Raw genomic sequence first — 17,115 nt, 5'->3', positions numbered from 1 at the left:
GCCTCCTCTAGCTAGTGCAGCAGCCATGATGTTGCATAATATACAGGATGTGCAGAATAAGCAGCAGCTTGGTCTGCATTTTGCCATTATAAATTTTTCAAATGCCTTGTGTTCTCTGGCTCACCGCGAACTGTACAGATTACCAAATCTCTGGTGTCTGACAGGGTGAGTACAGGGCTCGACAGTCTGATCAGGTTAAAAAAGGTTTCACTTTACCTTTCTGAGTTTCTCCTTTCCCCCTCCTGTTTGAATGGCTTCCATTAGGGCACTGTGCAATGATGTGTCTTTCGGAACTGGCTTTTGGATGACAGGCTTGAATTTCTTCTTTGGTCCGAAAATATTGGTCTGTACATTAGCATCCAGTTCACCAACAGTATTAACATCTGAATCAACAGGTTTCTCCTCCTGTTCTGACTCTGCATTTGCTGCTGCACCATTTAGCTCAGGTGAAGCTTTAAGTGGACTAACTTGTACACCATTAGCGGGATGCCATTTAGTGACTCGCAAAGATGAGCTGAAAGAGGATGGGACTCCTTGGAGATCAGGAGACTTGAGAGATGAGGCTGAATTAGTATGGGTCAAAGTCTCATATTTCTGGTCAAACACAGTCTTTTTCTCTGCTACACTTTGTTTGCTGTTTAAATCATGATCATCTTCTGCATTGTTGTTATCCTTTGAAGAGGATTTAGTAAGTGGGACGCTGGCATTCTTTTTATAAAAACTCACAGGATATGCTTGATTTGGTGCCCTGATATTAACTACTTTGTTTTCCATGCCAGAATTATCACCAGGTGTAAATCTGTGGCATGCTTTCTGACTACAAGCAAAAATACTTGAAAGCGTTTCTCTTGTTTCTGTTGATTCTGTTTCCACAGGGCTATATTTGGCCACAATAATACATCTTTTTGGTGAAACTTCTGCTTCATTCTTAACCTCTCCTGCCCCTTGCTTGTTTTCATCTTTCTCATTATATTCCATAGCGTCAGATTTAAAGGTAGTTGCATTGATGTGTCTTGCAATGGCAGAAGCAACATACTGACTTGATGTTCTCCTGTGTGGCTTTACGAATGGGAGTTCCAGCTTGTCCTTACTAACAGCTGGGGCTGCTAATGGTGTTACCTGGGACTGTGTAACTGAAAGAGCTGGTTTGGCTCTTTCATTCTCAGGTTGTCTTTCAGCTACCTGGATACTAACAGTTTGTGGTGCTGCAGGTTTTGGAGCTGCAAGACAGACAGGTTTGTGCTCATGTTTTATAGTAAATGGCTTAGAGTTTGTGGTGACTGCTGACTTTTTAGGAAAATGCTCAGCAGAGTCGTCACTTTGCTTTTCCATAGAACTTGACCTCCAGAATGCCTTCACTCTCCCAATATGAATTTCCTCACTTTCATCAGAAGAACCTTGTACATGCTTACTAACACTGGTGTTTGGGCCTATGAGATTGCCTAGTTCATCTATTTTAATGGCACCAGTGGAGAGTGAAACTCCTCTATCAAAATGTCTTACTTCGGGTTTGGGAGGGACAACTTTAAAGGTTGTCAAACCCATTTTAGGTTCGTAGGTTGATCCTGAATTCTGGGCACGATGACACCATGTGGGTGTTGATGGGACTTCTGCTTCAGTTTTTTTTGCTGGTGGCCATTTGATTTCCAACTCTGATTTGCTTTTTTTCAGAGATCTCTCCCTGCTACTACATTCATTAACTGGATTCAGCTTCTCTTTTGCTGTACTGATTTCAGTCGTGGCTTTGCAGTGAGATGGACTCAGCTTGGATTTACATTCCTCAGACTTCACACCATGTTTAGGAGAGGGTTCCAGTCTTAAGTTCTTTTCATTTCTTTTTTCAAAGGAGGATGTGAGAGATTCAAACATATCTCTCCTCTGTTCCACAGGCAAGTGAATGAATTCATTTTCAGATGGTTGCTGATATATTAGGTCCTTGCATACAGCTCCACCATCTGTGTGTCCCTTATCAAAGGAACCTGCATTGTTGTTTCTATTTGTAAAGTTTCTTGCATTAACAGAGTCAGCTGAGATATTGTGTGAAACCTTTATCTCCATCTCTTGATTTTCATCTGAGTTAGAGGTGCTAACTTCTGGAGCATCATCTATGATTGTTACTGGAACAGAAATGGAAACATCTTGGGCGGCCTCAAATTTTCTTACATGTGGGTTCAAGGCTTCGCTAGTGTAGTCAGAGTCAGAGTTACTGACACCATCCACTGCTGCAAAATACACATAGAATGCTATATATAGGCAGTATTTAGGCAATATGTCTATAAATTACAGAAACAGCCTATATATGTTTAAGCAAACCAGGTATTTCAGTTACACTCAAAGTAACAGGCTCTTTTTTATGCCAGTATTACAAAAAAGGGAGACGTCTGGGTCCTGCTTATTGTCTGGTTGCTTATTAGGATTATTAGCAAAATATTCCTGCAGTTCTCCTGCTTCAGCCAGTGGGAAACACACAAATGCAGCTGAAAGCAGAATTTCATCTATTGTTCATACCTTATCTTTGACTAACTTATCTAAGTGATAAACATTTCACCACATGACTCCAAAGGAGAAACATTTCTAAGAAACAGCATGCAACTCCAAATTATGTTTCCCAGACCTGGTTAGTAATAACAGCCCAGCTGAAGGATTTCCTTGAGCAAGCAAACAAAGAAACAGTACTTTTATTTTTTCTCCATTCTTCTCACCCTTTATTACCAGTGACTCCAGAAGCCTCATTGTGCAGGAGGGCTATATATCCTCTCAAATTTGCTGGTATAAATCAAAGCTTACAACACAAGCTAAGGAATGGCTGTGTCTGAGAACTCACAAGAAAACAAATCAGACACAAGTCCATTGCAGAAGTATTAAAATGAAGATGTGAAGTTAAAAAAAAAAGTGTTCAATGTCATTTGTTGACAAACCAATAGTAAAGAAGTATTTTAATTCACAGTAGGAAAAAGAGGAGCACAATATGACATTTTATCTCTTCCCACTGTTTAATGTTTTTCTATTTTTAATTTTTAAATATGCCTGTTAACAGAGAGGGGACACTGGGTATAAAAACGTTCCATCCTTTTCCACTTTATAATGATAAAATATAAACAGAGGCATTCTTCATTAAACAAAGAGCTAAATTCACAACGGATTTAGCTTCACTGAAGTTAATGAAATTATACTAAATTTGGCCTATGTGTCCATTGACTGCTGTTCATCTCTTTTTGGTAGAAGACACGGAAATACAATGATAATCTGATAAGCAGTTTGAAAAATATTCAGTGGGAGCCTATAAAGGGTGTCTGCTCCTGAAGCAAAGGAGACACTTTGGAAGGACCACATTCTACCTCATACTCATGAGTTGTTCCCTGTGATCTTAGTGAGAAACATGCAGAACGTCTCAAGAGTATAGCTTGATTTTGCATCCACTGGCTGTGTCTCTGTCTTTTGCACTTCAGTGTTAACACACATCTCCCTACCTTCTAAATCTTCATCCAGGTCAGCCAAAGTCTGCTGGAGCCGTGCTGCAATTAATGTATCTTCATTCCCATGATTAGCCAAAGCCATTGCTTCATCTTGCTTGCTAAAGAAAAATAGAAAAAAATCATTTGGTCTCTCCCCTTTCTTTCACTTTGCATTGTAGCTCTGAAACATACTATAGTTTTACCCCCTCTTCTCCACTGGGGTTCTGAAACTCATTCCCCAAAATATGAAAAATGTGTAGCCTTACACACTAACCACTATACTGACTCATCCGCATCTAGGAAAGATCTCACCAGTGCTTGAGCATACCTAGTGTGCTGGTAATCAAAAGATTTCGATTAATAAAGCCTGCAAAGACATTTTCTGGATTCAGTGTGAAGTAGGCATTTCAGCTGGACTGCAGAAACACAACATATGCCAGGACAAAGGTTTTGCATATCCATACAATTTTAAGGTAGACAGCTAACCATCCTGTGCACCTGCTGTAACAATATATGTACACCTTAATTAAATAAAAATTGCATGGTAATGAAAAATAAATACACTCAAAGTACTGCTAGACAATCACTCTGCATCTTGAGGTGTGGGAGGGAGTGTTTCTAATGAAACATATCAAGGGACCTGATTTTGCCAGAAAACTGATGAAGCTGTACAATGACCTGAGACAAGTCTAAAATCAGAATGACTGCCAGGTGTTGATTTGGCTTATTAAAAGAAGACAATAAAAAGAAAATTAAATAAAAAAATCCTTAAAAAACCCACCTAAAATGAAAAAAAACCCAAAACAACCCCAAAAAACCCCAACAACAAACCAACAAAAAATTCACTTGTATGGCAACCTGGTACACAACAGTCCTCCATTTTCTTAGAGGAAAATCTTGATCAGCAGAACTTTTTTATCTATTTTATCTATTATTGAAACTAGAATTTCACATTGGACAATTTGTTTCTTTTGGTTACTTGACCGAAATTTAAGACATTGTGGTCTGAGACACTGTATCTAAGTTTTGCCCTTGTGATTAGCCTATTGAAAAAGTAGCTTTCCATTCTAGCCACACTTTAACTAACTCTAGCTGGGTGAAACAGATTTGCCCTTTTCAAGATCATACCCTTAATTGCACAGATACAGTAACAGATGACAGATTTTTTTTTGTTTTTTGTTAGTTTACCAAACACTACCTAAAAAATGCCATTTTTCTTCTTCCCTTTAAGATAGTAATCTGAATAAAAATTCAGGGGTGTTTCCTGACATTGATTTAAATTTTGTCCAAAAATGTAGCTTCAATTTTTGCTACTTTGTTGTTTGATTTTTCCCTTGCTCATGCCAGGAGCAACTGAAAGGACATGTTGAAGCATCAGGTATTTTATTTTATTTTACTTCATTATTTATTTAGCATTCCCCTCTCCTTTACACCTTTTGTAGTAGTCCTGCAGCTTGATCCTTCTACTTTTACCTAAACTGCCTTGCACTTACAAAGCTGACTTCATATATGTGGTATCAATGAAAACAACAGCATACACCTCCAAGGAAACCTTCCAAAACTGTCATGCACATATTCTTGTGTATCTGAATACACAGATGGGATCAATTCAAGACAGCAAGACTTGATATATGACTAAGAGGTTTTCTAAACTGGAATCCAAGACAGAAATCAGAATTGCTTGTTTTAAATACAGAGGAAGAGACAGGGTGTTCTATGACTGGAATAAAATTTCTTCCAACATCTGCCACTCACCTGAGCTTTGAAATGCCCTGAACATCCTCACAAGCCACTGTGATCTAATGATGTTCAGGCTCAACATTCACACTGCAAGGTGCATGGTGAACTGAGTTTTCCCCCTGACAGATTACAAGGATGGTGGAGCGAATAAGTTAAAGTCTTTAGTGCAAGCACCTGGCACTGTAGGACTGCAATCCCTCTGTATCCTGTGGCACATGTGCACAGAAACACACACACACACACATACACACACATCTATAAATCAATGAGATTACTCATCTGAGCAATCTGACATAAAGATTTACACTTATTGTACCGTTCTATTTGGGAGAGAAGACTGGCAAACAAAACTCTCAATGTTAAGATGGCAGAAAGAATTTCATATTGTTCTTGCAGTGGAAAGTTTCATAAAATTATTAAAAAACACTCTCCTCTGAGTGTATTTTAAAACAATTTATTTCCATACTGAGAGAGATAATTTCTAATGGGAGAACCATTCAAGCTGTTCACCAGCTAACCGACTGGTCTATTCATCATGGAAAGCAAATTACCACTTTCTTCTTTACAAAGCTGGTCTTGCAGAATAGTTGCACACAGCTGGGGGCAAGTGACACACACAGAGACTCATGCTCTGACCTACTGTGGAGAAGTTTTTTTCCAAAGCCTTGGAATAAAAATCTGTAAACTCATGAGACCTAATTTCATGAAGGCTATGCCAGCTCACTACCTTTTTGGTTCATATTTTCCTGTCTATTGCTTGACTCTTCTACAATACAGCCAAAATGTGTGTTACTAAGGTTGTCCTTGCTGGAATTGCTACAGGAAACAATAAGGTTGAGGATTCTATGGGAAATTTATATTGAAAAACGTATTTGGAATGGGAACAATCATTCCTGGGCTTCAAACACAGACTGTAGGTCCATTGCACGGCACCGACCAGTTCTTTTCTCATGTCTATCAGTGGGAATCTTTCAATGATTCCTCATAGCAAAATTATCCTTTCCTTGCTGGGCACAACAGTCAGGAGTGGTCTCTTTCATTATCCTCTGTGTACTTATGCAGTGACTACACATAATTTGCCTCTCAATCTCTGCTTCAATCTCTTTTCTTAGACAACTGGAATAATATTATCCAATTCACAGAATTTTTCTGAAGGAAAAGGAACATACACTGAAAATTAAAGTATTCTTATTTGCTGCTTCAGAGGGAGCTTCAGAAAAGCAGATCTTTTCTTTTGCATTTCTAAATCTCTAAAAGAGCTACTGTTCGATGCATCTCCAAACTCACCTACAAAGCAAGCCAGAAGGTGTAGATTAGTCACAGGGGCTTTTCTTAAAATTCTTACCACTTAGAATGGGCTATATGTTTTGTGAGGTGAAGGTCTGGTAGTTTCCAGTAGCTCACATGACTTACAAATATGCTTAAGAAGACTCTTTCTCACAGGAAAAGGAAAACAAAAGGGCCTCAATTTTTTTTTTTCCATAGCCTTCTTCCCTTCTGACCCTATACACTTTTCTTTTGTTGACAGCTGTTCTGGCCAGAAGCCAAGAAAAACATTACTTATTTTGATACCATGTTTTACATTCTGTTTTTTTTTTTCTTTTTTGGCGCAGGGAAGAACTTGATAACCTTTATGCTGCCTTCCTGGTTAAAACATGAGGTGCCAAAAATATAGCACTGGTGAGCATTTAGCCCAAGCTCAAAATGGCAAATGTGCATGATTCCTGGAAGCCTGCACACATATTACTTATGTAGATTAGCAGAGATTTGTGTAAGAGCATAGAACGAAGCAAAGTGACTACTAAACTACAGCATTTAATGTTCCACTGAGCTCAGGCTACAATGCCTGATTACTCCTTGGCAGTCATTTGCACAGCTGGAGACAAAATGAAACTTACAGCAACATTTTACCAAATTAGTGCCATGGGAGACATACATTTATGAGAAGGTTTACAATCTAAGAAAGTGAGAAATTTCTCTGATAAAACTAGCTGGAAACAGTGCATAAAAATAAACCCAAACTGGTGGTCAGGCAAGGAATTTGCAATGAGAGAAGTTGCTGTCAAAGCAGCTTTACCTGTGGGTCTGCAAATGATAAATCTGACCCAAGTTTCTCTGAGCACTTCTTGGGAGTTCTGGTGAGCTTCATGTATGTCACTAGAGGTAAAGACCACACCTCCCGCCACAACTGCTTAAATACAGCACCGACCTATGTAAATTGCAGAGAAGTGATGAAGGAAGACATTCAATTATCCAAATGCAGATACTTGGTGCCATTTAAATGCTGTAGGATATTCAAGACATCTGTCTGGGGCTTTTAGACTTAATAGGGAAGACAGGGAAACTTGCATCCCAACTGAATGACAGCAGCTAAGAAGTGGACATACCTTAGGTTAACCAAATGTGATTTGCAATCTCACTCATTTTGCACAATATTTGCTATACCAAAAGCCCTGAGAACATGGCCCCCGCGAACCTGTTAATAGGTGGGGTAGGAAGACAGAGCCATTGCAAATACATGAAATCCATAGAGGCACAATGTGCAGTAGGATATGCAGGGATGTAGTGACAACTGTGAGGCATGTTGAGAGCATTCAGCTTCTCACACGAGCCTTAGTTAGCTAAGAGGGACTGACCTACGTGGAAAACTGACATGGTTACTCCAGTTCCAAAGACTGGACTTTGGAATGTTCAGGCTCCCCTCCCAGCTCTGACAGTTGTCCCAGTCTGGTACTGGGGAATTACATTAAACTATCTTTATGTATCCAAATTTATACTCCTTAAAATGAATCTGATATTCACCTCTTACACAAATGCTGCAAAGACAAATGCTTCTACTTTGTGTATATGTCAAGGTGTGGGTTAAGGATGCTGAAGTTGTAGGAAGTATGGTTGAAGCATTTTGAAAACAATTTATGAATCAATCAGAAAGATGGCATTAAATAAACTCAGGGTTTTTATATATTAATTTTTGTGAGTGATGTGACAAAGTACTCTTCAAAAGTGGAGGTAACCATTTTCTGGATTAACCAATGGTTTCCACAATCTAAAGAGATCATTTTTCCATTATTTGCATTTCTTAGGCTAGGTAACTTTTTTTCACTTCTTTTCAAGGAAGTAATATAACTGCAGCAGGAGAGCAGCTAGTGTAAGTGCTGGGCTTTCTAGTCACCTAAGCCATGACCTGATAAGCAATATCTTCCATTTCTATTGTCTCCTGTGAACTGTTGTGAGAATGAATTTTAAACCAAAGTCTATTAAAATTCCTAAGTTGTAGACTGAACAACCAATTCAGAACTGGTTACATAGCAAAGTCGTCACTTGTGTTTGACACAAGATTTCTGAAATTGGCAGACAACTAGGAAAGGGGAAAAGCACATGGAAGATAACCTTCTTTTTTACATTCTTAGGCAATAAAAAAAAGCTGCACATATTTTTGAGAGCAAGGTACAGGCATCACTTCCATTCCATTTTTAGTTTGTGTTTTCTTTCTAGTTCTGTGGGACTACATCAGACAAAGGTCTTTATACTGCATTTATATCTGTGCTGAACAAAAGTCATTGGAGAATGAATTTAACTATTTTTCAATCCTATAACACATGGGTCCAGTAGTTTCTTCAGATATACTGCCACCCAATTAACAATAAGAAGTTGAAAACAGAGACGAGGAGGAAAATGAAGCAATTTTTCAACAGCAACTGGGCTTATGGTCCTTTTACAATTCTCCTCCATGGTTACTAGTCAAGAATCTAAACAGAAAGCAAATGCTCCTGCATAGTATAATTTTGTGTTCTAATGCTAGAAATCTCTAAGCTTGTTACATACTAGGGCAATTTAAACTTCCAGAGTATCCGACATATGTAATTTCCAGGGTCCTGCTGCATAAGCAGGAGCTTGTAGTTGCTATACAGCTGGATGCACCCCCACTCCCCCTCCTCTGGTAACAGCTTCTGAACAGGAAAGCCCATAGGCAGAAAGAATTGCCAGAAATAGTCAAGGAAGTGGACTAGCATGATTTAGATCTTAATACAGCCGCATTACCTGTGCAATGTAAGACTGCAAGTTAAAAGATGGTACGGTCAAATCACTTCTCTTGATTTACACAGAAAAATAGAAACAGAAAAGGACCAGAGCCTTCCTCTTCTGTAAGCCCACACCAGGCCCTTAGCAACCCAAGCTGCCCCCTAATATTTAAAATATTCTACAGCTACAAAGCAGATAGTATTTTTCCAGTGGATGAGTTTAACAGAAGGCTAATCAGTATTCTTGCCCTAGAATGACTGTATCTATTACTTAACCATAATATCCATATTGTCTTTCTTCCATGAAGATCTGCCAGCAAAAAAGTATACAAAAGTTTCCAAATTTGAAGTTTTCTGGAGCAAGGGGAAAGGGAAAGCCAGAGATAAGGAAGGAAAACTATGTAAGAAGCAGAGCCTTGCAAATCTGTTAGACATCTGGGTTTTAATTAAAAAATTTTTCTTCCCTGAGGTTCTCCCTGTCACTTTAACCCTTTCTCTACTTTCCTACCCCTTAAAACTGTTTTCAAAACAGTAAAACAGGCCTACCCAGTTAAAATAAAACCTATTCTATAGAGAAATAACAGAACTAAACTTTCTCCTTTTTCTCAGAGACAGTTACAATTGACTAGTAATTACACTGAATGTGTTTGCACACAGAGGAGTATATATAATCATACACATACTGCTATTTTTCATTGCAGTTTTTATCTTTCCTTCCTGCATTCTGCCACTCATTATTTTTATTTCTTCTGACCAGCATCCATGCTGAATTTTCTCCAGCTGCTGACTTCTTCTGTCCTGTCCTTCCCAATACAAAACACTGTAACATTTGAATGTGAATGGACTGAAAATTAAGCAGAACAGGTTTACCCACCCCTATGGTTTCAAGCTTTTGTTTTAAACTAACTCATCAAAACCCAAACAGCAAGTATTTCTCAGGCTGGTAACTAAGACGACTGTCCTCCAAGATGCTTCAGCTACCCTGACCAGAGCCAAAGGTAATAAATTCTTCCAAGAGAAAGGGAGGAAATGGGATTATCTCTGTCCAAACCCACAGCACAAACTGATCTCTGGAGGGTTCCCCAACCCCCACCCTATGTCCTGTACTAGCTGCACATGATAAAATATTCCTCTCTCATGGTTACTGAAGCAGACACTTAAGGGAGGGGAAAATCCCTTTCAGACATTTAGAAGGTATTTTGTCTTTTTGTCACACACAAGCCTGTATTTATTTATACCTTTATAACTACAGAGTTCCCTTCACATTTTAAAATACTTTTATTTCTTAAATATTTCAATACATTTAAAATATTTTCAAAATTAAAAACAAAGTGTCTGGGATTTTAAAGTGTTTTTCCTTCTCTGAGACAGGCCATTAGAACCATACTTAAGAGTGACCCCCTTTAAAACAATGATCTCAGTTGCTTATAAAATTGAGAAACTACACACCTCTGTGAGGTGACAGGCCACATGACAATTTATATCATGGCCATAAAATTATACTATTATTTTTTTAAACAAAATGTTTAAATGCCTTCCAAGAACAGAGTTTGGAGGAAAAGGAGAGCTGCATTCTGATACATGAAATTCTTTTTTATACTCAGCCCTCTGAAAAAAAGGTGGTCCTGGCATGGTCTATCTGTTCACCACTCTGCCTTGACTCTCTGCTCATCAGCTCTCCTTCCCGAAAACAGGAAAATGCCACCTCTTCATATCACATGAGCACTGTGCAGAGTAATGAATTAAAGTCTGCATAGCATGTGAATACCAGCACAATGAGTAAGATAAAAAGAGCCAAAGGAAATTGAGTAGTCCTGTTTCCAGAAGAGAATTTGAACTGAGTAAACAGTGGTATATCTGTTTTATTAATTAATTATAAATTTTATTAATTGCTTTATTAATTGAATACTGAAACTTAGAAAGATAATAAAATCAAGTCCCATCACTGTAACCAGAGATGTTATCATGCTATACAAAAGGGGGGGAATTGACTTTAAAAAGGCAGAATCTAAGATTACATACAGAGTCTTAATATCGAAATTACCTAACTTTGAGCGCATGACCTAGCATCCCTAATAATATTATTTTAACATAATTTTTAATGTATAATTATTTATAAAGCTCCAGACAGTAGGTGTGCATGATGCTTTATAGGCGTATAAAATTGCCTGTTCCCTGCCCCTAGGAGCTTGCGTGATGACACCACACAAGGGATGGGAAAAGAGGGGGTATGGGAGGACAGGGTTGCAACACTGTGAGATCATGAGATGTACTTACTGCTACATAAGCAACATTTCAGCTTCTCTGTGGTTTTCTTGTTACTCATTTAACACTATATATTAAAATTTGGTGAACAGATACATAACACAAAGACATCAACCGTAAGAAAGGATATGAATAAAGAGAACTATGTAGTACAATGTTCAGACTCAGCAGTTAATATTAAAACATTCACAGACAAACATTGCATGTAGTCAATTATTTATATGGGTTTAGCCCTTGGCAACTGCAGCTGAGGTCTGGATTCTGCTCCACCAGGCACTGTACAAATGTATCATGAGATATGATAGCTGTGTTATGGTTTTTACCATAAAAAAACAGTGTCTGAAGGGGATCTCCCAGGCAGAGAGACCAAAATGGTTTAACAAGTTAGAAGCCGAGTGAAGAGTAGAACTAGTGTTTTGACATTTGTTTTGATATTCCAATTGCTAATTAGTATGTGTATTTAGATTATGATTGCTTGAACAAGAGCCCCCAAACCAAACAAAAAAGAGTGCATTTGCAAGTTGCTACCATGAACAGAAAATTAAAATCATAAAGACCTCAGCTTGGAAACCCTGGAACCCATGTGCCTTCTTTTAGAAATTTCTGTTTCTGTGCTCTTGGAACTGAAGTAGATTGGAGCTCTGCTGTACTGTCATATTTGTTTGTGCAAAGCCCATGGTTGGTGCAATTTCTGACCTGGCCACAATCTTACCCTGCTATGTGCTGACAAATGTATCCCATGTCAGAGATGGTTCCCCTAAATGCTCATAAGTTTCCTTGCAGATGAAGACCCTGCTGTGTTATTCTAATGCTATCAGGCATTATAGCCACACAGAGACCATCTAGTAAACAACTCCAGAAACCCTAAGAAAAATTAATTTAAAACAAAACATACAGCTAATTAAAGGAAGCAACATGGCAAAATATTCTTGATCTGGAGCACAGGTTAACTATTTGGAGCAAACCTAGGTAAGAACTGTGGATTTGGTTCTGCTCTTCATTGCAGCTCTTCATAATGGATAGGCAAAATACTACCTGGACTTTTTTTAGTCCTTCACACTCCAAATATAATTTACTTCCACTTTAAGGGTACTTTTCACAATCCACAGAGTACAAAATTATTTTAGTACATAGCACTATTAATTCTTAGGAATTTGTTATTTCTGTGGGTGAAAAGCCCAATTTTTAGTCAGCTTTAAAATTTAAAAAGACAAACTAAATATTTCCACTATTCTTGTTAACCTTTTTTCCCAAGCCTTAGCCAAATTAGTCACTAAATAAAATTTCTGGCTTCAGTAGAGCTCAGACTCAAGCAGAACTCAGTCCCACTGCTGCTAACCCCTACTACTTTACAGTAGCAACACGTTCTTCCAATTTCTTTGTTCTTATCTTCCCTTTAAAATTGAGTTTAGATCACTAGTGTACAAAGTAGAAGATAGAAAGGAATAAGTAAACTCTGTAAAATTTTCCTTTATATTTTGTAGCTTATGAAATGTACTTAAAACTCTGTATAGTTTGGTTCATATGAAGTTCATTTTGACTTGTCTGGGGATTTAAGCGGCTGGTTTGGTCCTGAAAATAGCCTATTCATCAAAGAGCAATGTAGAATTTCTGTGTTCTTACTCAGAACATCTTACTAGTGGGATGGCAGTTGTTCTAACATTGAAAACGGAAATTAATATTCTCCAAATTTGACTGTACTCAAAATTGTACTAATAACTGATTTATATCTGATTAAAACAAGAATTTCATGCAAATAGTTTAAAAAAACTACTTTTTTTCTCTTTCCTCTACACTTAGGAAGTGGCTTTTAAAAACTTAGCAGCTTAACCCCAAAAGGATTTAGAGCACAATTTTCAAAGCTGTTTAGTTTACAAAGACAGGTTATGAGTGGAATTGGATTTACCTTCAAATATTACTGGCACATTCACAGCATAACGTTTTAAAAGATATTACTCTCAGCATCACTGTTATGTCAGTCTAAATGGTTGCTGACATAAGATTAAAATACATCACAAATGTTAAGATTTGCTATATCCCTAAGATGATCTGGAGCAATTTTGCTGTCCCAGAACCTAAAAAGTAAATGGTATTTATGAAAAATAACTGCATTCCCTAAACAACTGTCTCCTATTTTAGTCTCATACCACACTGTTTTTAAATTACAGATATATTAGAATAATAGAGAATATTTAGCATTATAAAATCACAGGAAAAAAAGCAAGTTGGAAGCCTAACCCAATCTCCTGCTCCAAGCAGGGCTAATTTCAAAGCCAGAACAGGCTGCCCAAGGCTTTGCCTGGCTGAGTTCTGAGAGTCTCCAGACATGGAGATTCCTCAACTTCTCTAGGGAACCTCTTCCACTGCTCAGTGATTCCTACTTTGAGGAATTCCCTCATATTTAATTTTTGCTTCCTTTAGAGCAGCTGGTGACAGTTGCTTCTTGTCCTTTCATGTGTCCTTTTTGCCCCTTTGTGTATGCCTGAGAAGCCTCATAATCCTCCTTTTGTTAGGGAAAAACTGTGACCAGGTGCCTCCTTACCAACATCACTTTCCCAATATGAGCAACCATTTCCCTCATACCTCGTGTGCTCCAGTGCCACAGCCCCTCAGTGGCTCTCCATTGGATTCTCTCCAACATTCCAGTCTCTCTCTTGAACTGGGGGCCCAAGACAGGATACTGCAGCACAGCACCTTCCTGACTGCAGTGGCAGTACATCACACTATCCTTCCAGCTTCCACTCCTTTGGCTCAGAAAGACCCCTGGACTCATGTTCTGCTGGACAGCTTATGAAACATCCCACTGTTTCTCCTCTGTGCAGTCTTTCCAAACAGTAAAAATTATGTGGGTTTGTGGGCTAAAGGTAAATCTAAATGTCATGGACAAAATATGTATCTTTGGTTGAGGTGAAAGATGGAAGGAATACTGACTTTCAAGAGGGAGTGTGTCACAATGACCTGTGGTTAATCTTTCATTTGATTAAAAAACCAGAAGAAGTTCCCCCCAAACTGAAACTGATTAGTATTGTTATTACAGGGCTTTGCTTTGATGTCTTTGGCCAACAAAATGCTAACTTCTTCCTCCCCCACTGAACATGTGTGTGTGTTTTTCAAACCACTTTATATCCTGCATTTTGAAGAAGGTTGGGATAGCCTATTTACCTCAAAAGTACCAACCTAAACCTAATGAAATTAATGGGTTGCTTTTTTGGATCAGGTCTGGAATGTTAATTGTAGTTATTAAACCAGCCTATCTAATTCTTCCAATAGAAACGGCATCAGGACTTAAGACACTGCAAAAGGAAAAAAGAAAATCACAAGAAAAATGTATTGTTAAGCAAGAATCTAAGTGAGGCTTTACTTTGTCCCCATTGATACTGATGGATAAAGAAAAACCCCAAGATCATTCCAGTATGTTAAATACTGACTTTGGTCTAATTTATCCCTAAGTTATCACTGTAAGATCCAAGGTGAAGTTCTCACTCAGAAATGTGTGGATGGAAATAACTAGGTCATGATACATGCTTTTATGAAGAGGGTACAGATTAGCAGCTGAATGGAGAGTGACCAGAAAAGCACAGACTTGGTGTCAACTGAGAATTCAGAGGAATTTCTGGCCCTTGTCCCATGACTCTGCAGCATCACACAGAGTGAATCCCCTACAGTATTACCAGGCCACCCTCCTTGCTGGAGGCACAGCTTCCTATTTACCCAGTTTGTATTTGCAGAAGTCCTATAAATTTTGGGTTCCCTTTGCAGCCCTGTCACTAACTATGTGAGTTTTGGCAAACAAACAGTGTCAGTCATTTGTGCTTGAAGGCAGTTTCTAGTTAAACTTTAGGTTCTCTTATTTTCTTGCAAAAACTGCAGAAAAATTTATATCATTAAAAAAAAAAGGAAGAAAAAGGAAATATGCTGAACAAAACCTGACCCCAAAGTGCAACACCAGTGGAGGTTAGCATTAAGTGAACAAATATATATATATATAAATATATATATATACACAAACAAATAAATAAATAAATAAATATGTATGCAAACTTTTACAAACCAATATCCAAAGTCACTGCATACAGTCCTTTTCCACCTGGCTTTTGGTGGCTTGAATTTTCCACTATATGACCTGCATGTAATTTTTCTGGATTAATATATGGTAATACTTTTTTAAAAACTTTAGGTGCTATCAGAAGTACAAAATAACCCAAACTTCAACAGAATTATTTCAGACTCCTTGAATAAATCAACTCTGGAGGGCAGCAGTCTTTTGCAAGAAATGTAACTACAAGTTCAAACAAAAAATTGACCTTTGCCTGTTGCTACAAGTATGTCGCTCAAGGGGACTTGGCAGTGAGCTTTTCACTGGGAGGAGTCACTTGGCACTGGAACTGGTTTATGAAAGAGCAGAAGAAAGTATAAGTTGGTTTTCTTAAATGAGTCCCTACCAGGAGGACAAGTGCTGGTGGCAAGTAAATATTTACCTCAGATGAGCAGTGTCAGGTCCCACGCTGCCACAGTAGGCGTTCTGCACAGGGCACGTGTCTGTGTCACACATTGCATCTGCCTCAGCTGGGTCCATGTAGCCATTGACCAGCTTGATGTCTCTCAACTTCATACTGTCATTTTGTGAATCCAGAGATACAATATCTGATGGGGAGCTCACAACACCCGAGTCCTCTGTGGTGTCCTCTGATGCAAAACAGCTGCTTTCTGATGCTGTTTCTTCCACCTCCGATAGCTCCAGAACTGTGTCATCCACTACATAAACATTATCATGTGTAGACAGCAGGCTCTCTAAATGAAATATAACAAGGAAAGTTAGCTGGAAGCCATCAGTACATAAATCAGAGAGCTGTCCCTTTGTAACTGGAAAAACCCACATGAAATGCATTAGAAATGTGAGGGAGGGTGCTTAGTATTTGTATATAAGATAAAGATTATTTGAAAAGTGACAAAAATTATGTTCTTTGCTTTTAGAGATGTGGTTTGCTATGCTGGTCCTGTGGGGTTTGGGTCTTACAAATTCCATAGCAAATCAGTTTCCTTTATTCTCTGAAGAAACAATTTTCCAGAGGTAGTTTCCTAAGGAATTAGACTGAAGTTTAAATGACGTGATTTAGGAAATCACTCCTGTTGCTCCTTATGGCAACATAATCTCATTATTTCTCTTCTATTCTATGCCAAACAGATGACATTTCCAATAAGAAATCTATGTATAGGTAAAAATGGACAGAATTTCCCAGTCAGGACACTTAATTGGGAAACTAGATCTACTGCTGGCCCAGTGGGTGTCACTGATTTTATCAGCCTTCAATTTTTCTTTTTTTCAAAGCATACAGAATCTCCTAATATGTTTACAGAAAAGTAGACAGTACCATACATAAAATAGAAACTTTTTCAATGTTTAGTTATTTATAAAGGAGATCAAGGGATACATCCTTTGCATGTTTAATTCTACTAAAAGCTTCAAATTTTGAGAGGAGATTAGACACAGTATAATTTATTGTACCCTGTTTTATTTCGCTTCCTATAAGCTACCCCTTTTTTGTGTTTTTTGGCAAAAAACACAATTTTCTCTTAAGAAATGTACTCAATTTCAGCCTGCAATTATGCCACTAAAGGAGAGCTCCCAACCA

General features: G+C 38.2%; 1 protein-coding gene across 8 annotated transcripts in view; it reads right to left on the bottom strand.

The window, feature by feature from the left end:
- Positions 1-17,115, bottom strand: part of COBL (cordon-bleu WH2 repeat protein) — a 156,556-nt gene that overhangs the window by 9,635 nt on the left and 129,806 nt on the right. For all 8 annotated transcript variants that reach the window (XM_088054906.1, XM_088054905.1, XM_088054948.1 and 5 more), the window contains 3 exons: positions 15,961-16,273; positions 3,471-3,574; positions 217-2,222 (listed from right to left, as the gene is read on the bottom strand). In XM_088054906.1, coding sequence (XP_087911032.1) covers positions 217-2,222; positions 3,471-3,574; positions 15,961-16,273 — 2,423 coding nt within the window. The remainder of the gene's footprint in view (positions 1-216; positions 2,223-3,470; positions 3,575-15,960; positions 16,274-17,115) is intronic.

The sequence above is a fragment of the Pseudopodoces humilis genome, chromosome 1, assembly GCF_049639895.1.
Source record: "Pseudopodoces humilis isolate 2021_Gansu_Grassland_sample_001 chromosome 1, ASM4963989v1, whole genome shotgun sequence".
Lineage (NCBI taxonomy): Eukaryota > Metazoa > Chordata > Aves > Passeriformes > Paridae > Pseudopodoces > Pseudopodoces humilis.
The sequence above is the reverse complement of the archived record's forward strand: the minus strand, read 5'-3'. Positions and strand labels throughout refer to the sequence as shown.